A 27,267-nucleotide genomic window follows, 5' to 3' on the forward strand; every position below is an offset into this window, starting at 1 on the left:
CAAGTAATAGTAGTATGTATTTGAAAATAAGTCTCATTTATTGTCTTGGGAAGGAAGACTCCCAGTTATGACTATTTCATCATTTGTGTTCTCCTTCTCCCCTACCCCCATCTCTATCCCCTGAAAAATTGAGAGGTGCATTTCTGTAAGCATTTAAATACCATTATAGAACTTAATCTTTTCCTAATATCTTGTTAATTAAATTCTTAATAACATCTAACATAAGGAGACAATGTATCAAAGGTCTAGAAATACTTCATCATTTATGAAACTTTATTAAGCATACTGTAGACTGATACAGAAAAGAAATAAGAGCTTTCTGACATGCTACTCAATTCCAAAAAGACTTCACAAACATAAGCTGCACTTCTCATAACACTCAGCAAAGCATGTGAAAAAATGCTTGGACTGAGTCTATTCCTATCATGAAGAAATTTCTGTATCATTTAAGCAAAACATGAGCAGTACAAAATTGCTATTCTGGGGAAGACATGATACAGAGTATAAATAATGAAAAGAGAGGAAAATTATGGATTGTGGCGTGCAAGTCTTGAAACATGTAAGGAAAGGTACCTAATTGGCAAGGTCTTTCCACATGGGAAGAGGCATAGTTGATGATTTGGCAGAGAGATGAGCTTAAAACTGAAGAGTTTGAAGTAAGGTGCACTAGTACTTATAAGTAGTCTTGCAAGGCTGAAAGTGTATACTCAGGCTAAGAAAACGATGAAGAGATTTTAGAGGGTCAAAGACCCAGTAATCAGTTTAAGAGTGCAAGCAGGGAGAAGCAGGTTGATAAAACACGAAAGATTTAACAGCAGATCTGAAAATGACCTAAGTCTGAAGTCAGCAATAAAATTGTTTGGTTTAGAAATAAAACAGAAAGAAGCAGAAGAAATGTGGGCTAAATATAGTTAGAGACTTAAGCAAAAATTCAACTCTTGTGACATAAAATATTTAGGTGCCCAGTCCCTGGAGGAAATTAGAGACTGAGAGCTGAACACTTATGCTCCTAATACAATTCCTGAGAATTAAGTGCTTTGAGAAGGCAGTCCAAGTATTTTGGTGTTGTTCAAGGAGTTTCCTCTACTTAGTCACTTAGAAATACGAGGTTATCCTTAAGCTCTACTCCTGTTTTCACAAAGTGGCTAATTCTGTGACAGCTACGCGTAGCATGTGCCTAAGTGAAGCTTTAGAAAGACTCACTCTTCTGATTTTTGCATCAAGAATCTTCTCTGTGCTCTAGTCCCTGAGTCACACTTTTTGGCAATGCATCCTTTCACCTGGAGTATGGAATCCATTCCTGAGAGCAGATGGTTGAAATTTTTCTGTGAAGGAACTGTGTGAGGCAGTCATTGATAAGATTTCTGTGGATCTCCTTTTGTGGCCACTCGTTTACTAGGCTAAGGGCTTCACACTTGTCCAGCAAATGGGAGGTAGACACGTTTCGTTCAGCCTTGGAACAGCACAAAGCAATATCCTGGCTTTGAGGACAATGTCTTGAACATCGCCCTGAAGGGTGGAAACACCCTTATTATTATGGTATCATAATTTATCCATTCCTTAATGCTGGGTCACTTAATCTGTGCACCAAATGCATAATTCTTGGTGGTAATTGCAAGTTCATGGAACTGAACTAAGCTGGAGCCTATTGACTACTTCACTTAATTGAGAGAGGTTCCATCCTGTCAATCCTTCTCAGAGAAAGATATGCTGAAAAATAAGGTACTACACTATTTATTGTACATTGGCTATTAGACAAAATGTAACAGCTAATGTCTTTAAAAAACAAAATATAATAGCCACTGTCTTGAAAATTTTCAAGCTGAGCGGTAACGTTGTTTATTAAAAGGTCGTGTTCTTGGGAAAGTGTTTTGCATAAAGAAAACAACACCTCTTCATTTCCTCCCTGAGTAATACATTCATTTCTGCATGAAAAAGAAAAGGGAGGAGAGAAAAGAAAAAAAAAGATAAACACAGGGAATTGAATTCAAGATAATGTCAAGATAATTGAAGGAAAATGTGTTGTAGTTATGGAATGATGTGCACAGAAGTGAAGGAAAGGATGTGATCAAATCCAAATTTAAGCATTAAATTTCAGCTGTCTGGAAATCTAACAAAACTGCTTAGAGAATTGTTAAGATAGGAGGCTTAAAAGTTTAAATAATTAAGTACAAAATAATACCCTTCATGAATTTTTTTATTGCTTTTCTATGTCAAAGGATTAATAAAATAAATTTTTTAAAAGTATTAGAATTGCCTCTTCCAATTTTACTAGCTTTAAAATTGGAATAAGTGCCAAGGAACTAGCAATCATTTCTGATCCATTATGAATTTAGAGACCTAATCCAGCTGCTCTGACTCCTGAGTAATCCCACTTACTCAGAACTAAAGCCAGATCTAGGGAAAATAGGATTTGGCACTTAGTCTTTCTCTTTTTGTGACTTTTTATATATTCAGTTTGAAATATTTTATTTGTGAATAAATACTGTACTTTAAAAATTCGTGTTAAAGTTTTATGAAACTGAGGTAAGCCTTTTAAATTCCCCAAATGGATGTAACTAATTGTTCATACTACATCTGTATTATTTATGAAAATGAATGTATTTGATAAAAAAAGCACAGCCCAGTTCAAATCTGAAATGCCACAAATATCTCAGTGCACTATTAATGACTCTAAAATCAACATTACAGAAGTTCTCCAAGCAACCAGTCCTCATCCAGTGACCCAGGACCCAGCGGGAGCAGCCACTGGAGACAGCAAGTGGGATATGACGGGTATTGGTGATTTTTAAAAGCTTTTATTTAAATTTTGCAAGAGCTCTCATGCATGTTTTTTCTTAAGCAAAATTTGTATGGGCCTTCTAGATTTTTTTTTCAAACACTCTTAGTGTCTTTTAAGATGTACAGGTTTACTGATCTTTGATGTAATATGCATGTGACTGCAATTTTAAAGTCATCCTAATTTAACTCTTTAGGGTCATATTTTTAAATTCAGGTAAATGAGAACTGGTTCTTAGGTTTATTTTCCCTGTAAAAGGCCAGAAATCAGCTAGTAACTCAGAACTAGAATAAAATAACAATACTTCCTCCTCCTGCTTCAGGAGGAAGGTGTTTGACTGAAAAAAAAAAAATCTTTATGGTCTTCAAAGGTTTTGTTTCCTGCTGTGTTGGTGTCGGTCACACCCATTCCCTAGCATATGTCCTGAAAAAAGTAGGAATTTCAGAGGTCTCTTCTTCCTCTAAAACTGCGCACAGATGGTCCTTTTGCATCCCTGTTAATCCCTTGGTACTGAAATTTCAGAAGTTAGCTGTCTGTATATAAAAGACCACTCCAATATAACTAATCTTATAGGAATATTATGTAAGATATCTGTTCTAAACTACCTCAAATTTAGGACTTTGTTGTATATATACAGCTACTGAAAACACTCCTGTTTACAAAATGTTGAGCTATGGCAGTATCTACAATAGAGTAATATAAAAGCATTCCAGACTTGCCAAGAGGCTTTCAGAAGCTACTTTTCAGAGAAAAAAAAGTGAATATTGAAAGCATCAGCTTGACTCCTTGAAGTGTATTAATGCTTTGGCATGATTGATTGTGGATAAGATATTCCATGTAGCAGATATATATGCAGTATCTTGTAGACTCTTCAGGGAATTTCACATAACTCAGTGAAATCTCTGGCAGCTAAATAGATGGTAATAATTCAAATAAAACTGTAGCTATTTTTTTTGACAGTCAACTCATCAAAATGCATCTTGTGTCATTTTTTTCCCAGCACAGTTATTTCTAATAGAAATCTAGGTTTTAGTTTGTTGCTTTGTGAGATGTTTAAACTTTTGCAGTGTAATACGAAACAGTGGATCTGGTACCAACTTACGTATTCTCAATGTGAAACCCTGCAAAACTATGATTACTTAGGGGCTTAGATCACAAAGAGGTTAAGCATATATTACCATGGTTCTTCACTGCAGAAGCCTTTGAGTTTAGAACCCCAAGAATACATTTCTTCGTAAAGTTCAGTGTCTTCTTGGCATGTTCACACTTCAGATATAACAGTGTGCTGTTGAAAAAATTGCATATAAATATCAAACACTATGCAGTGTTTGAAAATGTTTGGGAATTAAGTTTATTTTTAAAAGTCACAAAATACTTGCTTTTAAGAGTAAAAAGTGGTGTAGTTCATCATGATAAAAACCTTAACAGCTTAATTTTCTGCTTACATTAAAAGATGCCAGTCCCCTTTACTCCACGAACATCACCAAGGTTCAGGCTCACTGGAGTGTGAAGGAGGCAGAGAACGAGAGGAAACTTTGGAAGGAACTAGACATTCTGGTAATAAAACCCACTGTATCTTTCAAGTACATGATCTTTGCAATGCAGTGCTTGTTGAAATGCAGCCACCTCCCCGTGTGGAGGTTTGGCTCACAGAGAGCATGTGATGTGACAGTGAAAGCAGGGACTGCTGTGACATTCTGCAAAGATACCTGTGTCTGATTGCAGAGTGTACGGTTTTGAAACCTGATGCTGAGTTGTGTGCCTTTCTCCATTATTTTTGGCAGAAACCAAGTGGCATGCACCATCAACCAAAGTCCTGAGCTCCTACAAGGAGCGAGCTTTACAGAAAGAAGGCAGTGGCAAGGAGTCGCCAAACAAGCTTTCGCATGTAAGTCTTTTCTTTGGATGTCATTCAGAACTCTAAAAACAAACAAACCCCAAAATAGCAACAACAAAAAACTACTCTGGACTTACAGAAATAAATCTTCAAAATACATTTTAGTAATTTATAAAGACCACTGTGTGTTTTGGGAGGCAAAAATTATGCTGGCTCAGATGTGGGTTGAATCAAATATGCTTAATCTTTGTTTACAAACTCAGAATTCCAAGAGAGCTTGGGTCTGGGGCATTGAGGAGATAAAACTAGTGTAGTCTCCACTCAGCTGTGAATTTATAGCTTCATTTATACTGGCTTGTTTAATACGTGGAGTATTTAATTACCCTTTAAAAGAAAATAAAATTATATTTACCACACCACTTTTCATTTTATGTGAAATACCCATGGAGTGTAATTATCAATAAGCACTATAAAAATGTAACTTGTGTGCTGGGAATGCTGAACAGATTTTCTAGTCTGCCTTGTTTAGTAGCTTGTCTTCAGTAATGGCAAAATCCTCAACAGTCTAGTGATGGAAAGTACATAATGTTTGTTACCTGGAAAATCTGCTATATGTAGTAGGAGTCTGTACACTGTAAACTTACATTTTATGTGTGAGCAATGCATCTCCTAGCATCTGCTAGGGGAGGGATCTCATGAAAAAGTTAGTCACCCTTCCCATTTATATCCTACCTAAAAGAAGTCCATTTACCCTAGCAGAAGTCCATCTGCTTTATTCTGGCTACTGTCACAGACATAAGTTAATCCAACTCTCTATAAAATTGATTTTAAAAGGTAAATAACAAAACCCCTGGACATAATTGGCACAAAAGTCTGGCGTAATTATTCCACTTCAATAGCCATGCTTAGTTTAGGGCTTTATGACTTGAGTTACTTTCATATGGTACACATACATCATAATTGGCTTCAATTTAACTAGCCACACATCCAATTGGATTTGATCCAATGAGCTGCATATTTCAGCCACACTGAGAAAAAGCCAACAATAATTCAGTCTTTGGTGATTTTCAGATTTGCAGTAGAGCTTGTTTAAACAAATAATTACCAATGCTTCTAGCTTTAACAAATGCTTATTTTAACTGTTCAGAAATGCAATTTTATGGATGTTAAGCAGGTCCTATAATCAGAAAATTCAATTCTGATTTTAAGATTTGTGATAGAAGATGGAACTAGAGCCTTTTTATTTGCAGTGACATCAACCTTTAATGTGTCTAGCCAGCTGTGCAATTCATTTCACAGAAACTGGTGGTATAATTGGCTCTTTTCATACTTTGCAGTTATATGATAGCACACTGTAAAAAAGAATAAAATGGTCTTTGAATGGCACAAATGCAGTAATTTATATGAAAATAGATCTCTTGCTATTTAATTTGAGGGGGGTGTCTTTTGGTTTGTTTTTTTGTTGTTAAGATTGGGGACAAAAGCTGTTCAAGCCACTCCAGCAGCAACACCTTATCCAGCAATACATCCAGCAACAGCGATGAGAAGCACTTTGGTTCTGGAGACCTGATGGATCCCGAGCTGCTTGGATTAACGTACATAAAGGGAGCTTCCACGGACAGCGGGATCGATACGGCTCCCTGCATGCCGGCCCCTCTGCTGGCCCCGCTGCACCTGGGCGGCAGCAGGTCTGCAGGGCACTGCCACACGGAGCAGTGGCCAGAGCCCTCGGAGCCTGCCGGGCCAGACGATGATGCAGCCAAGATCTACGCTGTTCATGGCTATGCCGCTGCTATCTCCACCAGCCACACGGCCGAGGGCAGCATGGGAGACCTGAGTGAAATCTCCTCTCATTCCAGGTATGCGTTTCTTACGAACTAGGGGTTATGGATTATGGGTTAGCATAAGAGTTAGAGGTAACTCTTCTGTGTTGTTTTGGTTCTGTTTACCCTTCTTTGAAACTGAACTTAAAAGATTTTGATGTTTTTGTTGTATTCAAATGCCTGTATGAGCAGTTTTCAAGTAATTTTTGTTGAGTCTGCCTGGACAGCATAGCCAGACCTCCCAGATCTGATGGAGGCCTTATACATGACTCTTGCAAATTGCTTAGATTTTTAAAATTGGGAAACATCCCTGAGTAAAAGAGACATTTGCACCTAGAACTTATTTAACATACTTTCTCTTTGCTGAGGGAAATCAGAAAAATTTGAACAATTTTTACATACAAAGAAACTGCATTGCATCTCCCCAAATTTACATTTTTCTGATGTATGCTTTAGAGTTTTGCTTGTTAAACAGCATTTATGATTGATTTTTCAGCTTTTGTTTTTGTTACCAATGAAACGTCTGCATGGTACATCTGTTGTAAAGCTTGTTGCAAGTACACTTTTATAGCTGGTTACATTTATCTTCCAGGTCCCATTTTATGGTGACTTTGAAATTGGAGCTTTGGTCTATGTGTTAAGGTTTTTACTCTGTAAAGGATAGAAGGAATTGTTTGTTCTTCTTTCTCTCTGTTTTTCCTGTTTTCAGTCTCAATCAGTACAGAAAAATAACTAAATAATACCTTGTATACTGATTTTCTTATATGCTTGATGTGAGTGAATTTGTCTTGTATGGTTATTCTGAAGAAATTTATTCTTCAAGGAAGTGTTTGCTTTAGTTTATTTGAAACAGATTTTAGAGTCTTCATGAAAAGTATGTCTTAGGGCCTACTAGTGCTATTATTCATAATAAATGGGGCTGTTAAAATTATCCAGAGGATTGTCTTGTTGAACTGAAATTTATTTCTGTTAAATTTGCTGATAATTTAATATTAGTGTGTCTGAGTGAAAGGCACAGCCTAATCTTGCATCAGCTGGCAAAATTATTGTGAAATGGAAAAGCACATAGGTTTTATGATTAGAGAGATATTTGAGTAATTCCCTATGTAGTTCTTTATGTAAATGTGTGTGTACATATTTACTTAAAATTGCACACACAAATTGAACATATATATATATATATATGTAATTTAGGCTTTTAGTTTTGATTCACATCGGTTTGCATTGGCATTTCAGCAGGCTGAATTCCATGCATTGTTTGTTCTAGAAACTCATCACAATTCTGTTCTCAAAGACCTTTAATGTGTACACAGTTGGTGTGTAGAAAATTACTGTGCCAATTTTGCTTCACTGATTTTAACCTTCAGAAAAACTTAACAGTGGGAATTATTGCCGCGTGCCAGGCGAAGCGTTCCCGATTTGTTGTTGCATAGCATATTTAATTTTTCCTTTTGTGTGTTTCGTTCACTTTTCCAGTGGGTCGCATCATTCAGGAAGCCCATCAACACACTGCTCTAAAAAGAGTGGCTCCCTAGATACGTCCAAAGTTTACATAGTGTCGCAGAATAGCAGTCAACAGATGTCTGGGTCAATTTCAAAACCCTACCACAGACAAGGAGCAGTGAGTAAATATGTCATTGGATGGAAAAAATCGGAAGGAAGTCCAACACCTGAAGAATCTGAAGTTTCAGAATGTCATGAGTAAGCACTCTGTTTTACTTCCTTGGGGGAAGAAGGGTAGTGAAAATCAATTTTAAAATAGGATGGAAAAAAAATTACACATTTTGTTTTGCCTTTAAATGTTCAGGGTTTTTTTTCCTGTACCTTTATGTATCTAATGAAGCTTGACGTTGGAATAGTCCATGAGAAATATGTTGTTCTTTGGTGGAAGTAAAAGGCTTGGACTCAAAGGAAAACATGCAGTACCTCCAATATAAAGAGATAATACTTTCTGATGCATCCATAATAAGTAAAGTTTGAATCTTCTTTTTAAAGCTAACCTTGAAATTCCTGCTGGCTTCAAAATCATCTTCGTGGGTAGTGTCCTTGCTTTCTTTTTTGGTGCTGTTTCTCAATAAACCATAGCCAGCCACTGTCTATCTCAATAAATTGACAAGATGACATGCAGTAATGTATGTAACAATTGTAATTGATGCAATGTAACATTTTCAAATGTTTAATTTGGATTATTCTTTGTTTAATGGGAATGGGTTATTTTTATCTAATACCTAATTTTGCATATGTGTGCATATTTATGTCAAGAGCAATATTTTAAAATATATGCTAGAATATATATGGTATGAAATATGAATCTGAAATTAGGCTCTTAAATTCGTAATTTTTAAAGGAGAAGACATTACTACCCTCCTGTTCTGGTTATATGTGTTCCTTTGTGTTAACAGAGAGGTGATTTTGTTTCTCTCCCACAATGTTTTAATTACATAAATTGTTCAGTCATAGTAGTATTTAAATTATAGTGGGCTAACTTCCCACAAATTTTTGGATTTTGAAATCAATGAACTACTGAAACAATGTCTCCTTATTTTGAATGGCAGCTTTAAAATAAAATTGCATAATAAATTGGGGTATTTAGACTAAAACAATAGCAATTTGAAAAATTATCGTCAAGGGATAGTTCAGTTCAAGAACTATTAATTGAATATGACAACACTTCCTATATCAAAAAATATTTTCAGATTTTTCCATGGCATACAGTATTGCCTCACCTCTTTCTTTCTAGGAAAGCTCTCTATTTCACAGAGAGGAAATATCTCTCTGAGGGTAATTATGTTGAAATAAAATAGCATCTCTAATTAGCAGTGATGATGAATATCAGGTCAATTGCTGAATGTTGTGCCACTGTAGGTTATAATTCACTGAGAATTACACTTTACCATAGCAAAGCTTATTTCCTCTCTGCTGAAGACAGTCACTGATGAGGCTGCACTTGGCAGAGAGCGATGGCTTCCAGTGTGTGTTCTCTGTGAGTCGCAATCTCCAGTTCCTTCCATTACATTCAACCTGTTAAAGTCCTGTCTCCTTTCTCACTGGAAGGAGATGAAGGTTAATGATTCAGTTTGACAGTCTTTTTTTGACTGTAACTAGATTTTTATGTGTTGATAATTAAAGAAGACACCTGTTTAATTTATCTAAATACTTTCATGAAATTGCTGATAATAAAATATACTTGCAATTGTATTGACAATTGATTGCCCATACACTTCAAACATTGCTGTGAAGACCATAATAATTTTGCCAGATTGTGAAGCTGGATGCAGTATTGTAATATAAAATACAATTTTTTTATTTGCTGTGGAAGTAAAAGTTAAAGTATTTTGTTATGAACCTTTGGAAATGCTGAAATAAATATAACTTTTGTATTGACAGAGAAGTGTCGTGTGTAAAAAAGAGAGAGGCAAACTAGGAGAAACAAGGATTATGCTTTTTGAAATTGTTCTTTAGAATTTCCTAAACTCTGTTACTCAGTGGTTTAAGAATTTCATTTTGTACCCACAAACAGTTTCACAGGTTAAGTGATCAAAAAAAATTTCTAAACAGTGTGCTGTGTCAGGACATAATTCTAACAATTTTCACTTTGACAGAAAATGATTGCAGTCTTTCAAATCCAATTTCTTGCTAAAAACACCCATTTTCTCAACAGAGTGTATGATGATATTGATGCTGTGTCTGCATCGAGTCCACTCCAAGCTTCTGTCAGGAATGCTATTGTTGAAAGCCAGCAAGTCTTGTCCAAAGAAGATTTTCTGAAGTTGATGCTGCCAGACAGCCTCTCTATGGAGGAAGGGAGAAGAAAGGTTGGCTGCTTTCTTTGGCTCTGTGTGTTTCAGTCTTTCAGTAACCTTAGAAATGGGTTTCTGGTATGCCCAAAATTGCTATACAGAATGCAATATTGTTTTGTACAAGCTAAGTTTATTCTATGGGGATGACCATAAGTCCCAAAATATCATTTCCCACGAGGATGGGAAATGTGTGTTTGATGATTATTTATAAAATCCAGCATTTGTTTAAGTATGTCTTTGCTTAGCTTGACCAGTGCAGGCTGAGCAACTTCATTGTAATTTGAAAGGTTAAAAGTGACATTTTCAAGGAAGGAGGCCTAAATTTGTGCATCTTGTGTGATATTAAAATGCATGAATAAAAGTAGCCCGCTTTCCTCTGCCCTGTAATAGTACCAACAATTTGCTAGAAATCCAAATCAGTTTCATGTAGGTATCAGTGGCAGCTGCTCAGAAGGCATAATTGTCAGTGCTGGAAAACCTGGATCTAATCTGTATAGTCTGAAGACAGTTGGTAATGCTTAATAGTTCACAATAAGTGGATAGTGTTCTTAAAATTTGCTGGTCTCCAAAGTAAATAGTTCTGAATTCTGTGCTTAATGTGGAATAAAGAGCAATGCAGTTGAATTACTTGAGATAATTATCACACTTCCATATTAAGTGAATGCTCTCTTAACCCACTGTGTTTATACAATATGCTAAATAGCATAATCATCATGTCTGAACAAAAGTAACATATGGGAATCTTCTAAGTGCAGAGTTGAATCTAAAATTCAGATCACATATATTTTATAATATGAGGTATGTTAAGTGTGCATTATAAATGCTTGAATTTTTGCGGGTCATGTCCTAGAGGTTTTCATCATTGATACAATTATTGGAGGGGTTTTGTGAAGATTCCAGTGGTTTTGGCTGCCTAAATAAGAATAAACAAAGAGGTGGTGTGGCTGAGATAAATTACTTCCCTTCCTCTCCAAGGCACCTAAACAAAAGTTAACTGAGACCATGGGCCCTGACTTCCAAGGAGCCCCGCAGCAGACAGTCTGTGGCTGTGCCTTCATAGAGGGATAATAATCTTGATATTGGTGAGCCAGTTACCTTTGACAGTGAAGTCAGAAATGAATATGTGAGATTCTATGCTGTATTCAGTGTTTGCAAAAGCTATTCCTCTTAAGCATTTGTTCTGCATTGGGAACATGGAACACATGCAGTTAATCACAAAGGAAACATGTAATTCCTGTATGCAGGACAAACCAGTTAAATAATTAAAGCATTAACTATGCTTTGTAGATGTAAAGAAAACTGTTTGCAGTGCTGAGAAATTACTTACAAAGTGGAATGGTCCGGCTTTACAGTATGGTAGCCTCTTGTTTTACTGTAGATATTTGGGTTGTGGTCTAAGTAACTTCTTGAAATGCATAAGCAGTTTTCAGTGAGCCCTGTCACCCTCTTTTCTAAGCCTGATATGTGATATCCAGATAGATGCAGTGTTTCAAGTCATTTTTATCATCCAATGAATTATGTGGCAGCATATATCAGTTCAGAATGCTTAACAGTAAAGCATGGTCATTTCAAATTAAAATCAAACAGTTCTGTGTAGTCTTGCATACATGCTGCCAGAGTTGGTAACCTTATATACATTTCTGTCAAACATTGCTGTCTTAAGGCTACGAAGTTTTCATTTAACATTTCATGATTACTAAAACAGCACAGTATCTGATGAGTTCATGGTGATATATTCCAAAATATTGAGAGGAAGTCTGAATATCCAATCCAGTAACTCTTTTGAGGCCCCAGCAGATCTGATGTGGCAGAAGAAATCTCTGATCTTCAGTATTAGTTCAAGAATTCCAGAGTGCCTGTCCAGAAAAACACTCCCAAAAGCTGATGATGGGGATGTGATTGTAAGAATCACTTCAACCAGCAATACTGTTCTTATTTTTATCTTTAGTTTTCATTTTATGGAAACCTCTCCCCACGGAGGATGCTTTACCGCACCCTCTCTGATGAAAGCATATGTAGCAACCGCAGGGGATCTTCCTATGCCAGCTCTCGAAGCTCAGTGATCGACCAGGCCTTGCCAAATGACATCTTGTTCAGCACTACTCCACCATATCACAGCACACTGCCTCCCAGAATGAGCCTGACTCCTGGAATGGGAAATCTGAGAAGTAAGTAATTGTTGCTGTCATTGCTGAGTTTGGAATATCTGGGGTAAACTCAAACCAATTACCGGGTATTAAGTGAGATTTTACCTTTAAGATGAAATTAAGAAATGTGAATTCACTGCTCCAGTTATCCTAGTAAAAAAATATCTGGTCAGAGGTACATGCTCATGCTTGCCATTATTTCAATTAATATTTATCATATTTGGAGATAATATTCACTTTACTTCCCAAAGAGTTTTCATGAGACCACTGATAGGCAAAAAACTTAGTTGAAGATATTTCTAGTTATCATTTTATTTTCCAGTGGTGACCTAATTAAGCCAAGCTGGTCTATTTTTTGTTGTTTTGGGTTTTTTAAATTTTATGTGCGTTTGAATTATTGAAATATTCACAAATAGATTTGAAATAATAGCCAAATGGAACAGCTTTTGTTTAGATGATCCTTTTAGTAGCATCTTAAAAGGAAATGTGTGATAAATGTTGACTTTGACTCCTATTTCCAAATTGAATTTGCTGGTACTTTTTTTAATATACTAGTAAAAGCTTTACAAATAACATTTCATTTTTAATGGCAGCAGAAGAGTAGTCTGAGGTGCTAAGTTAAAACTATTTTATGAATGTGGTTTTTAACTTGTGAAGTTTTCGTGTGTGAGACCTTTATTATCTGCTTAGCTTGCAATAATTTCAGGATGAGCTATGAAGTTTGTAGTAATTAAAAACAAAATCGAATGAAAAGCCCAAATCTACACAAATAGATATGTATATTTAGGTTAAATATATTTGTTTAGTTAATAAGAGAGAATTGTTTTTTCAAAAATGTTGAATCTACATGCTTTTCAGTTAGTTTAGGCTGATGTATAGTGGACACCTGGAGTTGACATGCAATCTGGAAAAAAAAAACACCTCTTTTCTTTAGCTACTCTAATTTTGCATCACAGCTGACTGCAATTTAAAAAAAGACTCTGAAGTCCATAGTTAAGAAGCTGTGGGTGAATTTCTCGAAGCATTAAGGACATTTTAGGCCCATGTCCAGGGAGAATGCAGCCAGATGATATAAAAGAAGTAGCAATAAAAAGGACTCTGTCATTTGTCATGTCCTTCAGGAACTAGCAGTCATCTCCTAACTTTGAGAAATGAGCTTTATATACAAATCACTTTTCTAGTTAGAGTGGCCTCAGCCATGAAACCAAGTTTTCGTCACTGACCACTGGTTAATTTTAAATTGGTATCTCAGATGAGTGCCAAATTCCTGTCTCAGGTGGGAATACATGCTTGGTGTACCTTTTGCCATTCTAAAAATATTCTTCTATCAGAGTGAAACTCTTTACTATAAATTAACCTGAGGAGATCCTATTCCTGCATGGATAGCAATTGGGGATCCATTTTGTTTCACAGGAGATTAATTCAGTGGATTTTTGTAGTCTGTGAAGGAGCTGTATGGTACACAGGCATCCTGACTGTATTTTCTTTCTTTGTTTTTCTCTATGTTAGGCCTTGTTTTTTAGAGCCATTTCTTGTGCATGTAAACATGCAATGAGATCAAACCTTCAGCTTGCTTTTCTTCAAGAGATTGGCACTAAGCAATCCAAGCTTTATGCTGCTCCTCCAGCAGTGATATTTTAGTGGATTTTGTATTAGTTCTGTCTTAGACACCTAATATTTCATTCTTGCTGCTTCTTAGATACAGAAAGTTATATATACACATATATATAGCTGGAAAAAAACCCCACTGAATCAGTATCCTGTCAGTCAAAAGCTGATCCAAAGAAATTCATGCTGTTTTCATATGAAACTTCTATTTTCTGCTTCTGGTTCTGTATTTTAAAAGTGCTTATCAATGCCTGCTATATAGAATCTTTTGTGGTGTTTGTTTCAAAGCCGATATAATTGGTTATCTGTAGTTACTCTGAAAAAAAGCACATCATGGCTTTCCCACCTATGTTTCAAAGATAAGGTGAGTCAGTATCTCCATATGAGAAACTAACTTTGGCTCTTTTTAGGAAGGTTTTATGTAGTCAGTGCCTAAGTAGGTATTTACATTCTACAGCAGTGATGTGAGAGGTTTCTTTTTCATTTATAATTTTAATGTAAGGTTGTAGTTTCAGATATCAGGATTCATATCCTGTCATAGTAATGTCTTTTGTGTGTGATCTCAAAGCATTTTAATTTACTGATATTTAATGTTTATAGATATCAGTGGAAATAGCGTGGTTTTGGCTGAAATCAGTTTTAGAAATGTATATTCTTGCACGTTATTATCCAGCATGAAATACTGTGGCAGTACCTAATCTCATGAGACCCCTCTAGCAAGGAAAGGAGTGTGATTAATAGGTAAGCAAGGCAGCACCAAAACAAAAGAGTAATAGGTGACCCTGAAGGCTTTCAGTTTACTGGGAGATGAGAATTATGAGACAGAATGACCACACAAATAAAGAACCAGAAACTTCGTCTGTGTGTGATGTTGACTATAAGAAGATGACGGGAAAAGTGAAGATATATGACTTTTAAATTATTGTTTTATTACTGGGGAAGTGACATGAAAAAAAGAGTTGCTTTTAGTAAAGCCTGAACTGCAAAGTCTGACAATCCAGTGCTGTTGACTGCAAACAGTACACAAATGTTGAAATATTCATTTAATTCTATCTTATTTTTAACTTAAACCAAAAGGGAGAATTTGTGTAGGTAAGAGCTCTGGAATTTTACCTTGGGGACGTTGAGGATCCCCTGACTCAGACAGTGCTGTTCCTATTGAGTGATTCTAACATGCAGTTGCAGGTACAAATCTATGCCCTTCTTGCAAAGTCATGGCAGGTAAATGAGCAGGGAAAGAATTAAAACAGTGAAAATCACTACACTAGTGTAACAACATAAGTGGGGAACCCAAGGAGACACATGGAGACAATCTGAGTTACGTATCAGGCACCGTGGTCCACTCTATCATGAAGCACAAAAAGAAAGGGGAAAGAAAATGCCCTAAATGATAACTGGCAGGATGTTCCTGTGCTGTGAGGAAAGGAGCAAGGTGCAGGATAGTTGCAGTGAAGAGGGTCATAAGGAAGGGAATATTTTACAGTGATATACGACAAATTTTGAAAGTTCTCAGATTATATGTGGCATAGGGAAAAGGCTGCCAGAAGTGCAGGACCTGTCTCTGCAGCTATGTTCATTGATGAAAGTCTTATCTTCAAACTACCTTACTACTCAGGTTAGCTTCAATCCAAAACTAAACTTGTTGATAAGAAGCAGTATTAAAATGAAAGAGCATCACTGTATATTGGTGATGTGCAGTGGCAGGAGTTTGGAAATCAGTTTGTCAGCAAGCAGATAAAGGCTGTTGATTAATTCACACAACTGAAGGAGAACATGTTTGGTGTTACCTGTTCTCACACAGTGAGGTTCATCTTATTAGAACATGAGTCTATCTTCAGTAAGAGAAGGGAAGGAAAAAATGGTTATCAGAAGCACTTGTGCATGAGAGCCTATGAGCAGGTTGGCATCCTTGAAGCAGGGCAACCCTAGGCAATACTAAAGAAGGGAAGCTTCAGCAGGCAGATTTTTTTTGCTTAAGAGGACTATAGAGATATAATTACTGATTGCAGGAAAGAAAAACAGACATCCCACAGAGTGGGGGATTTACATATGTGTGAGATTTGATGTATTCCTTCACCTGCAGTTGCTTTGGGGAGAATTTACTTGTTAAATGACATGTCTAGTTTGAAGCAAGGAGTTCTTAGAAGATAGTTTTTTCATTATCTACAATCTCTGCTTAAAAGTAGCAGTTGCAACTGAAGCAGTATAATTGTCTTATAAAGTAAAGTAGGTTAAGTAAAATAGGTTATGTCAGATGAATCTTCTTTCTGCATAACTAGTTACTTTTTGAATATGGATGTATGTGGGACCAATAACCACTGATTTCAGGAGATTTGTTGGAAACTGAACTGACCATGTAATTTTGGTGAAAATAGGGACTCTTGATAATGCTTTATACTTTTATGCATCAGTAATAAAAATAAATAAAATTCCTAAGTATAGGAAGTGACACAACTGAAAAGACCGGAAACTACAAGGTCAATAATTTTATGCCAAAAGGAGTACAGCAAATAAAATAATCTTTAAAACTGAAGATAACACTGAAAATGTTTCATCAAAGGAAATTGTATTGCTTCAAAAGTCAATCTTGTGTACAGTAAAGTAGTGGCCTACTAGATTAGGCATATCCTCCTGGACACACAGAGATGGGCATGCTTAACCATTACTTGCCGCCTTTGCACAAATCAAAAAGGGAAGGAGGCAACAGCTGCTGATGTGGCAGTCCTACACAGACAGAGTAAGGCAACAGCAAGGTAAGAGGAGCAGGGAGGAAATGCAAATACAGGAGGCTAGAAATAATTTGTCTCACCCAGAGCATTCCTGGAATGCAAACAATATTCTCTGAAATTCAAAGGCACCAAGGCCTATGTTATTAGAGCTCGTGTTTGGTATTTTTATTCTTTTTCTTCTTCCCCCTTTTTTTGCTCCCTCATTGCAGAAGAATACAATTTATGTCTTGAAAATGAATTATTCTATGGTGGCATACTCATGCCTGTTCAGTTATTCCACTTAGAATTTCAGGCACCAGCATGAGCACTTGCATTTTCAGAGCTATCAATATTCAAATCTCTACTCTGGCAGGCTTTCTGCAGTTGAGTGGCTCTGTCAGGGCTTATGCAGGACTGAATAGGATCCGCCCTAAGGTGAACTGAGGTTCTCACAGAGACAATGTATAATGAAGGATGACTACTGGTGAATATATCACTCCTACACTTTAATTTGGAGAGCTGGCAGCATCGCACTGGGAGCAGGCTTCTTCCTGACAGGTTTCACAATCAGCCTCTCAAGGCTGATCACAAAAGCAAGGGCTGTCCCTTAGGGCCTGCCTGCTGGTCTAGAACCAAAAGCTGGCTTGCCAGTCTTTCAAATAAGGCATTCTGTCTATTTTCCACAACAGGATGTATGAAACATTTGTACTTGCACAAATAAGGTTTTTACCATTCCCAAGTCATATACAGAATCTCAGACACTGCTCTGACTTTCAGCTTTCAATGTATTTGCACAAAAGTAGCCTTGGGTAAGGCTTTATGTATGTTTATACAGAACTGAAAATAAAATTTTAGTATGGATATATGAGTAGAATATATGTCTATATTATATTTTCCATTTCATATAACATCCACTTTTACATACTGAGAGTAGGTATTGAAAAGGACATTTCTACAGAGTTTTGTCAAGCCACTTCCAAGTGTAGTGTAACAATACTGGATCTTTCATAAAAGTGTAGAACAAGATAAATTCCACAGTAAAGGGAATTTCTACCTCTTCTGCAGGAACTCCTAATTTTTGGCAGAGGATTGTAAGCCTCCTTCACTTTCTTTTTCCTCATATTTCGTATCATTTTTAAGCAAGGTTTCTGCAAAGAATAGAGCATATCATATGCTTCAGTCATTGCTCTGTGCAGTGGAATGCTTTGTAACAGCCTACTCTCTTTGGATTTTTAGGTCAGAATCTTTAAGTCAAATGGACATTAATACCAGGACGATGACAGCATGCCATTTCCTTAAATGACAATGTATCTTCCACTTGTATAAATGCATTTCTTCCTTCATTGTTTTTTGTGTTTGGTCTTTTCCTGGGAAAAAAATACTCATCTTGGGTATTATAGTTTAAATCACTGGAATGACTAGATGGAAATTTCCTCCTGAAATATTTGAGGAAAAATTACTCTTTTGACCTTTTTGTTTCATTGGAGTGGATATGTTTGAAGCAAAAATTCTCTTTGCCATAGTATAGTCATACTATGTGATGAAATTATTATATTACATTGCTGGCTTTATGGTTAAGATGAAATGTGATTGCAAATAATAGTTTTGGTTTATGATCAGTTTTAAGAAACTGTGTGTCTGTTGAGTATTCTTTTTAACATATGCACATTGATCAGAGTGAAGATTGCTATGGGCAGTCTATGGGCAAATTAGGAACATGTAAAGATATTCAAGAAAATTATGAAAATTAGCATCTCCTCTACTAAAATGTATGTTTGTAGTACATTCCAGAATGTGCATAGCAGAAAGGTTTGTTTGAACAGTTTATAGTGTATACATTTCATTTAATATGTGATCTGTGTACGTTTTACAGTGTGTTACGGCTCACTCTGAAATCTCACCCAAGTCTTACATCCTCAGAGATACAGCTACAGATGTTAAACTAATAGGGTAGTATTTTCAGTGTGGAAGGGAGAACTGGATATAGGCTAGAATTTACAAATGCATTAAAGTAAAAGCAGGTGGGGTTTTTTAATTGCTTCTGGAACAGGAATATTTTCAGTTTCAGAGTAAAACTCTGCATGTAAGTATTTTTCATGTTGCTTCACAAATATGACTTGGTGTATCTAGCAACTTTTCTGCTCAGTGCTCAGGTTAAATATGCTATGCTTTAGAATGGATGCTGCCTACTCACACAGTGTTCATATGAAAATGTGAGAGACATACCGTGTGCAGCAGCACCAAAAAATACCCATTAAAACTTTGTTATCTTACTTTGACAACATTTAGAGATTGTTCCACCCCTACTGAGTATTGAACAGGAAAAGACAAACACAATGGAAATGAAGATAAGCACTTTCTGCTTATACATTTTTTACAGATCATTATAGTAGCTTCAAAATTAATTGTACATAATTGTTACAGGAAGACTAATTATTGTGTTTATTGTTTAGATGAATTCTGGTTCTCAGATGGGTCCTTATCTGATAAAGCCAAATTCAATGATCCTGGCCTGATGCCCCTGCCAGACACTGCCACAGGGCTAGACTGGTCTCACCTGGTAGATGCTGCACGAGCGTTTGAAGGTAACAGGAAAATTTGAATAAAAATCAATGTTCAATACACAAATTTTTTTTTTTTTAAACATATATTGTTTAGCCACATTTTGAATTACAAAAATCCAGTGTTTGCCTCTGTAGCCCTTTAGTTCTTTTGACAGTATCAATTCACAGTGTGGAAGATTGTCACCGGAAATTTGGGGTCTTCATGACACTCTCTGTATCTATTATAGATGCAGTTCTTCCAGTTTAGTGCTTAAGGTTCTTCTGTAATCAATTGCAAGATCAGATCTTTGAAGGAGAGATTCAAAACATTTATGTTAGATGTTTAAAGTGAAACTGGGAGTAACACTGAGTTTGTTGCGTTGCGTTTGTAAACTGGAATGTGTGGTCCAAATGATGTTGTGATCCCTCTCAGTTTTCATAAGCCCTTGAAGACCAGGAGAATTGCACAGTGTATTTTCTGGCAGGATTTGGGTGCAGGATATAGACCAGGTTTGCTTTATTAAATTATGGAACCAGATTAACCAAGAAAAAAATCTCGTCCGCCTCTGGGAGCTAAACCTACACTTGCTGTCTAAACAGAGAAAACAGATGTTGGTTTGAGTGTTCATATGAATGTACACATTTGAGTGTTTGTGTTTTGTTGTTTGAGAGGTGTTTTATTTAATGTTGTCCTAAAATTGTCTGATATTTAATTAACTGGTGTTGCTTGCATTACTGAGTGTAATCTCTGAATAAGGATGACGTTACCACAGACATCATTGTATAAGATACAGGTCTTAACTTTGTGAAAAATGTCTGTGAAGTTAGTGATTTGGATATTTTGTTTAAACCATAGAAATCAGTTTTCTGGTTCATTTACAAAGTATGAAGTGATTAGAGTTCACTTTGACCAAAAGCTCTTCAGAACTGCTTGTTGCACTAATTTAAATGTCATTGTGAAAACCCAAACCAGCAGCAATGATTAGGAATTTGAAGAACTGTATTATTTCTTGACCTGATGTGCATTCATTACTATTCAATACTACTCCAACATGGCTGTGGTAGCTGGCAGGAAATACGTGACACTGAGCATCTTGACAGCTCTTCCCAGGCATTCCTATGTTCGATTGCTCAGGGAACACCCTGCTATTTGTTACTGACATCTTAAACTACTGAAAAAAGGTTTGCATCAGTAAATGACAAGCTCTGTAACTTTCTACTTGAAGAATTTTTTAATGTTAATAGAATGTTGAGTTCAGCTGAGTGAAAGATCATTCTGTACCAGCTATGCTCCTCTATTTTTAGCTTTCTTTGAAAACGAATAGATTTTCATTCTTTTTACTACCTAGTATCATTATTAAAATAATTTAACTTTGGTAAGTGTTATGTAAGTGTAATTACATTTGAATTTGAGAATGAGAGGTAGAACAATACCGCTAACCCACGGTGCTGTTCCTTGGGAGGAAGGGTATTAACTTGTTGGGTTTTCATTGCAAATAACTTAGATATATCTGTAGATAATGCTGAAGAACTGATGGTCTGAGTTGTAAGATAGAAGCTATTTATTAGCTGGTTTTTTAATTACCATAAGAATTTGAGTAGTAAATAGTAATCTATTTTTGTATGAAGGAATATAATTCTTTTCTGTTTAGGACTCTGCAGTAGAGTAATCTTTGTATATGTTAGATGATTTATACAATGTTTTGACTAAATTCATAGTGCTGCAACTAGAAACTTTTGCAAGGAATGGAGTTTTTAAACCCTTATTCAACTTCATCCTATGTCTTGCAATTGGAAAGTCTTTTAAAAAAGAATAACTGATAGGCATGTCATAAAAGATCACTGGAAAGGAATGTGTTGCATATGAATTAACAGTGCAGTTTCCATGTGTATTTTAATGTTGTTTACTTAGAAGTTGCTTCAACTTTCTATTTAAAAATAGCTTGGAACTACTGTTCTGCATTCCATCAACGTGAAAAAGAGAGTGGATGATTCTAAAGTTTGTCCAGTTCTGAATATAAAACTGCTTTGATCTTTTTCTTTTTTTTTTTTCTTAAACTGGTGCAAATGGCATCACATTTCATATTAAAAAACCCAAAAAATTAAACAAACCTTTGCCTCCACACTTTCAATGGAAAGGATCACTAAAACAATAAGAATTTTTTAATACTGAATCTGTGAAGTTAGGGTTTTTCTCTAGTTTGGCTTTGCCAGCCTGATATTTTGAAATTGTGTTCTCTTCTAGAACCTAGATACTGGTCTTAATTTTAATTTTTTCTTTGTACAGTGTCTTTTCTTAGTGTCACTTTACCAGGATTACCAATCTGATTTGAAGAGCAGAGTTTTTCTCTTGTGATCTCTCCAGATTATGTATTGACAACTTATATAATTTGATTGGTTCAACATCTCTAATATGGTCCTCATGATCTTTCATCTCTGTCTTAAGAAGCAGTTGTATCTTGATTAATGTTAGTGTAGGCTTTTTAGGCGCTTATATTGTTGCTATCAATTGGATTAAGAATTAAATTAGTAGCAAGATTTTTGCTAACATCATCCCTACTCAGAGTTTACTTATGGGTATAACAAGATCAGTAGTCTCATTTTTCACTTTCTTCCTCTTCTCAGATGAAGAGTGGCTAAGGTTGTGTATTAGTATTAGCTTTTATTCAGCTGAAGTTTTGGTCCTGTGTAGAACAGCAGTTTTTAAACTGTGGTCTATGCAGGTGGAAGAAGCTATTGCTTTTCTTTTGTTTTGCTTTTAATTGAAAGTATGGTGGTAATGCTTTTCTCTTTGTGAGGATTGAATTTTCACTGCGTTTGCTTGACAAGAACCTTTGTGCAAAGCTGAGTATTTACTTCAAATTTTTTCTGAAAATCTTCTGTTATTCCTAAGGCAGGTCTTCACAGTGTAATGGAGAGCTGTGCATGCATTAAATTCACAAGCTCCAGAAGCTGCATCAGGGAAGGGTTTTTGCTTGAGCTGCCTCTGTGGAGGGTCAGTGCCCATAAGCTGGAGCACAGTGGAGCATTATTTTAACACTCTGCACTCCTTCCTTTGCAAGACATGGTTTTGACTCTCTGATATTTCTCCAGACATGATATTTTGCATGCATGCTAACATCAGTCCAGTCAGTAGCAAGGGGAATTTTCCCATTTCTGTCATACATAGATAGGCTACTTCCAGTTCCCGTCTCTTATTTTGTTGGAAAGTGCAGAGAGACATAACCAGGGAGCAGTTCACATGATGGAAATACTCTGTGGTAATGCTTCTCTATCCATCCCTGAAGGAAAGAATAAAAAATAGATAGGACTGTATGTGACTGTACAGCAAAAGAGGGAGGGTAGTTGGGGTGAAAAAGAAGAAGTTAAAGAATGAAAACGAAAGAAAGCATGCTCAGCTGAGTAAAGATAAAGATATGGGGATTTCTAAATAACTTGGAAAGCCGGATTTGAAAAAGGAGAAATCCCAGAAAAGCCTAATGGAAAATTAGAGATTTAATTTTTTTAGTTCTCTTTTTTGCTTTATCCTTCCAATAGATCTTCAAGTTAGGGAAGAAGGACTGGCTTTCAACATGTGTTGATGACTTTTTACATCTCTTCCATGTTTTGGGGACAAAAAAGAGAAGCATTTTTGGATGTCCATACCTGCTACTACAATTATAAAAGGCAACTGACACAAATACAAATATTGAATATTATTATTAGTAGAGAACTTTGTTCTACTTCAAATTGGGTATATTGTGCTTTTAAAAAAGCTGTTTAGTGTTTGATAAGTCATATTGTGATCATTAAAAGCTTAAGATAGTCCTTCTGACATCCCTGCATTAAAATTGGTGGTTTCAACTCCTGATTTTTTCCAGGTGATTTTTATGAATGTCTACTACTGCCAATCAAAATGCAGTGTTTCTTAATGCAAATTTATCTTTGCAGAAACATCTGTGCTATTATAATTAATGTTATTTTAATACTTTGATTTAAAATCTTCATAGCTAAATGTAATGCTACACATAATATAATGAGAAAGAAGTGGATCATTTAGCATGACAGATAATTATTTAAACCAAAGTAGTGTGTTAAACTGCTAGAAAAAGAAAAAATGACAATATTTAGTTAACGTTTGGTGATTTGTAGGGCATGCATGTGTAACTCTTTTTGCTTCAATGCATATGTCAGTATATGTTTGTGGGTAGACTTTACCTTAACAATGAGAGAGTGGCTTCACGCACTATACTCATTTTAGCCTTTTCTGCTTCCAGTACATCAAAATTGCCTGGAGTTTTTTCTGGCCTCTGTTAGTGGTCTGGAACAACGAAAATAGAGATTCAAGCTCTTAGTGGTTACAGCTGTATGACTCTTTTACTGTAAATTTAAGCATGAATTTTTGTCTCATCTTTGGTTTTGCTAAGTCACTTGTTTAAATTTCTGATATAAAGACCAATATATTATCTGTAAATAGTTTTCTGTGAGTGGACTCTCCTTGGAGTTTGGCAGGGACATCTCATTTAAAAGTAACAGCTCTGAGATTTACATGTATTTTCTTCTGTTTAGTATGTACATTTTGCTTCAATTGAATAGAAGGGGTCCCTGTAATTTGGAGGAAGCAGAATCTAGATCTACAGCATCATACCCAGAAATACACTTTATTTTTCTTTATAAAAACTAGTTGTTGTAGTGAAAATGTTAATACTATGAAGGTGAAATTAATTATCTGTGTACTTCAGACTAATTGTTTACACTGTCTTGTTCCTGGGCTACATACTGTGTTTGATCTGTGAAACTAAGTTTTATTTATCTGTACAAAGTAAATCTATTTATCTTAGTAGATTTCAAATCTGCAAATTATGTCATTGATTATGTGTTTAAAATGATACTCTTACCTTATTGTCAGCACATATGGAATAGTCACGTTCATATTTGCTGAGATCCATCAGTAGTCAGAAATAAGGCTAAAAGCAGGGGAAATGTGCTGCAGTCTTTGAAATTGTACAAAATCAGACATGCAACTTTTGTTCATTGTGTTAGAGAATGAATTGGCGATCTATGCTATGCTGAAGGGGTTTTTTTTAAACCACAAAGAGCATTTTAGTGATTTCCTATTTTTGTTTGGTAGAACTTGTCCTTCCCATTTGAAGAGATCTGGCCTGTATTCACTATTTGTGTCCTTAAGAGTTTGAAGGATTGTCCTCTTATGTAGTCTGACAAGTTGTCAGGCTGTGCCACAATCCTGGGTGTCCCTATTAGAGACGTGGGGTGTGGCACCTCTGCTTACTGTAATGTTGGTGTTGTGTAGAAATGGCCTGGCAAGGCTGGGAGTGAGTGCCAGCAGGAATTGCACGGGGAACATCCCACTGCGTGCGCTGCCGCAAGGGCCACAGCTGCTCCAGTGGAGATGGACTGTCTTGTTTATAGGAACATTCTAAATCTTATTCCAGGTTTTGACTCAGATGAAGAATTTGGGCCGTTCTGTCATCAGACGCCGTTTCTAGGTGATGGTCTGGGATTGATGACTTTTGCCTTTTGTAAACTTTTTTTAATACTTCCTATGTTTGCACGTTTGCATGGTAATGCAAGCTTTGGGCCTGGTGGGGTGGTAGAGCAAGGGGAGAAAGGGCAAGGCAGGCATGTTGTCGCCAGAATTCATACAAGCCTACAGAGATGGATTTTGTTTGGCAGAAATAAGCTAAATCAATCTCCACAGAATATGGATTTTGGTTGTTTTGGTTTTTTTTTATTTTAAAGAAGACAAATTAAATCCTAATGAATGCATCATTTACTCCTGTTCTGTGCAATGATGATGTGCATGGCATACTTCTATTATGTGGTGACTGATGTATTTTGGCAACCACACTGTATATCCATAGGTAATTGCATCTGTGCTTGTTAGATTATGTTCTAGTGAAATTCAATGCAGATAATAGAGTGCTTTCGTAATATCTAGAATAAAACTCATTTGATAAAAATAGTGTGAATTTATTAGTTTTCAAGTATGCAGATTACCATTAGCTTCTGCAAATGCTTGAGACAGTAAAGCAGTACGAAGTGAAAAGTGAAGACTTCTGACGAATCTGAGGGCTTTAAGTCCATGGAAAAAATGCAAACCTTTTTGCTGAATTATTACTGTCATTTGTTGTGGACCTGAATTCTGTAATGGTTTTCTGCATATTTAATCAAAACCAATTTACTGTTCATATCAGCATTAAGTGGTCAGACAAAAACTGTCATACTGCTGACAGACATAAAAAAATTGCTTTGGGGTTGCCTTTGGATGCAGGTGTGGGGAAGCCAACTAGTTGGTGCATACATCTGCTGATTATCTTCAAAGCTGAGATGTAGAAGCCTACATCCATTTTCGCTAACTGAACCAGGATAATGGCTGTAATATAGCCTTTTATTTTGTCCAGTTTTAGAGGTATCCTTATGTTACTTTTTTACAGATCAGAGAGTAGCATCCTTTTGCACCTTGAATGATATGCAACAAGCTCAGGTCTTGGAAGGAGCACAGGAATTACCTTTGGATGAGAGTCCCCCAGATGGAAAAGATTTTCTTGAGGATGCGGGGTATGTCAGAATTGAAGCATATTTCTTTCAAAATGAATGATTTATTTAATTTTTCTTATTTTAAGGAAAGATTTTCTCTTAATGTTGCATGTCAAATTGCCTGTATGCATGGTGCATGGCTGTTTGATGGCAGACTTGTTGCCTTGACTTATAATTTCTTTACTTTTGAAAAATTTTGTTTTTCCAAGTCAAATTCTCTCTCACCGCAGTAGGTCTGTAATGCAGATCAAGGTTAGATGCAGAGTTTCAGATAATCACATTTCTCACTGTATTCCTCCTTTACAATAATAATTTTTGTTACATTTATTTCTGTTTTCATTTTAATAGAACTAATAACAGGAGCTCAGCTCTGTAGGATGCAATAACCTGATTGGCAGCAAATGTCTCAAACCTTGGAACAAGGTCTATCCTATCTTTGCAACTATTTGCTATTTGCAAACCTGTAATTTTTCTTTTATACGGAGGTCAACTCATCAAGAGAATCTGTAACAGAGGACTGCAGAATTTATGCCAAACTACCCAATTCTTCAAATTCTTCCCAGTGCTGAGAAATGATTCCTTTTTTTTCCCCCCTGACTCTCCACCTATCCTGCTCTAAGGAGTATACTTGTTAATTTAAAGATCATTCTTGTTATAGATTCAGCAGTACAATCTGTCTGCCACTACACTTTAAAAGAAAAACACATCTTTGATTAGTTTTGCTCTTCAATTGTAGGAATGGAAGAATGGGAAACAGAGGGAAAAGTCTTCTTGCTTGTTAGACTATCACATTTTAATTTGAACCAATTTTACACAAATTAGCTTGCTTACATGGTAAGGCACATTTATTGTAATGACTTTTAAGTCCATCTCTTTCCCGAGGCTAATGATCAGTAAGGATTGCAAAATACTGTTAAAGATGTTCCCCTTTTAGCCATGGCAAACCTGTCAGATTTGTGCAATTGCATGAAGCAGCTGATTCAGCTTTGAATGTAAATCCTCTCTCTTCACCTGCTCTCTTTTAGACTCAATTACTCACATGATGGCTAATTGCATCTATAATGTACATGGGACTGTCTCCCACAGTGCTCATTGTCATTCAGAAAACAGAAGCTATCTCAGTATTTTCCCTCAGTCATGTATTTGATTAACCTGTGGCAATATTTTATGTGTTTTGACCTTTAAACAAAATATTTGTCTCCATTAAGCCATAGGTTTATCCTTTACTGAAAATGACACTGCTGCACAGCAGACAAAAGAACTTTTTACAGCTCTTTTGGTTTGCAGTAATTGCTGCTGCATCTTGCTTGAGATTAGTACAATCCTTATCAGAAAGCAGCTTAACCAATGTGCCTGCACACCATGGAGCAGTGAGTGTGGCACTGTGAGGGTATGTGCAAGTAACTCACATTGCTTCTTAAAATCATTGTGACTTCTGCCTTATTTGCATGAGAAGCAGTGTTGTATTTCAGATATTGCAGGACT

General features: G+C 36.1%; 1 protein-coding gene across 3 annotated transcripts in view; it reads left to right on the plus strand.

Moving 5' to 3' along the window:
- The window catches only part of SIPA1L2 (signal induced proliferation associated 1 like 2), a 126,495-nt gene that overhangs the window by 96,901 nt on the left and 2,327 nt on the right, over positions 1 to 27,267 (plus strand). The window contains exons 12-21 of one of the 3 annotated variants that reach the window (XM_041485498.1): positions 2,692 to 2,775; positions 4,233 to 4,336; positions 4,564 to 4,667; positions 6,087 to 6,475; positions 7,916 to 8,140; positions 10,101 to 10,254; positions 12,188 to 12,407; positions 19,156 to 19,287; positions 24,678 to 24,731; positions 25,680 to 25,803. In XM_041485498.1, coding sequence (XP_041341432.1) covers positions 2,692 to 2,775; positions 4,233 to 4,336; positions 4,564 to 4,667; positions 6,087 to 6,475; positions 7,916 to 8,140; positions 10,101 to 10,254; positions 12,188 to 12,407; positions 19,156 to 19,287; positions 24,678 to 24,731; positions 25,680 to 25,803 — 1,590 coding nt within the window. The remainder of the gene's footprint in view (positions 1 to 2,691; positions 2,776 to 4,232; positions 4,337 to 4,563; positions 4,668 to 6,086; positions 6,476 to 7,915; positions 8,141 to 10,100; positions 10,255 to 12,187; positions 12,408 to 19,155; positions 19,288 to 24,677; positions 24,732 to 25,679; positions 25,804 to 27,267) is intronic. The other 2 variants (XM_041485499.1, XM_041485500.1) reach the window with 2 other exon arrangements.

Source organism: Pyrgilauda ruficollis, unplaced genomic scaffold, assembly GCF_017590135.1.
Source record: "Pyrgilauda ruficollis isolate IOZ18807 unplaced genomic scaffold, ASM1759013v1 scaffold70, whole genome shotgun sequence".
Taxonomy (NCBI): domain Eukaryota; kingdom Metazoa; phylum Chordata; class Aves; order Passeriformes; family Passeridae; genus Pyrgilauda; species Pyrgilauda ruficollis.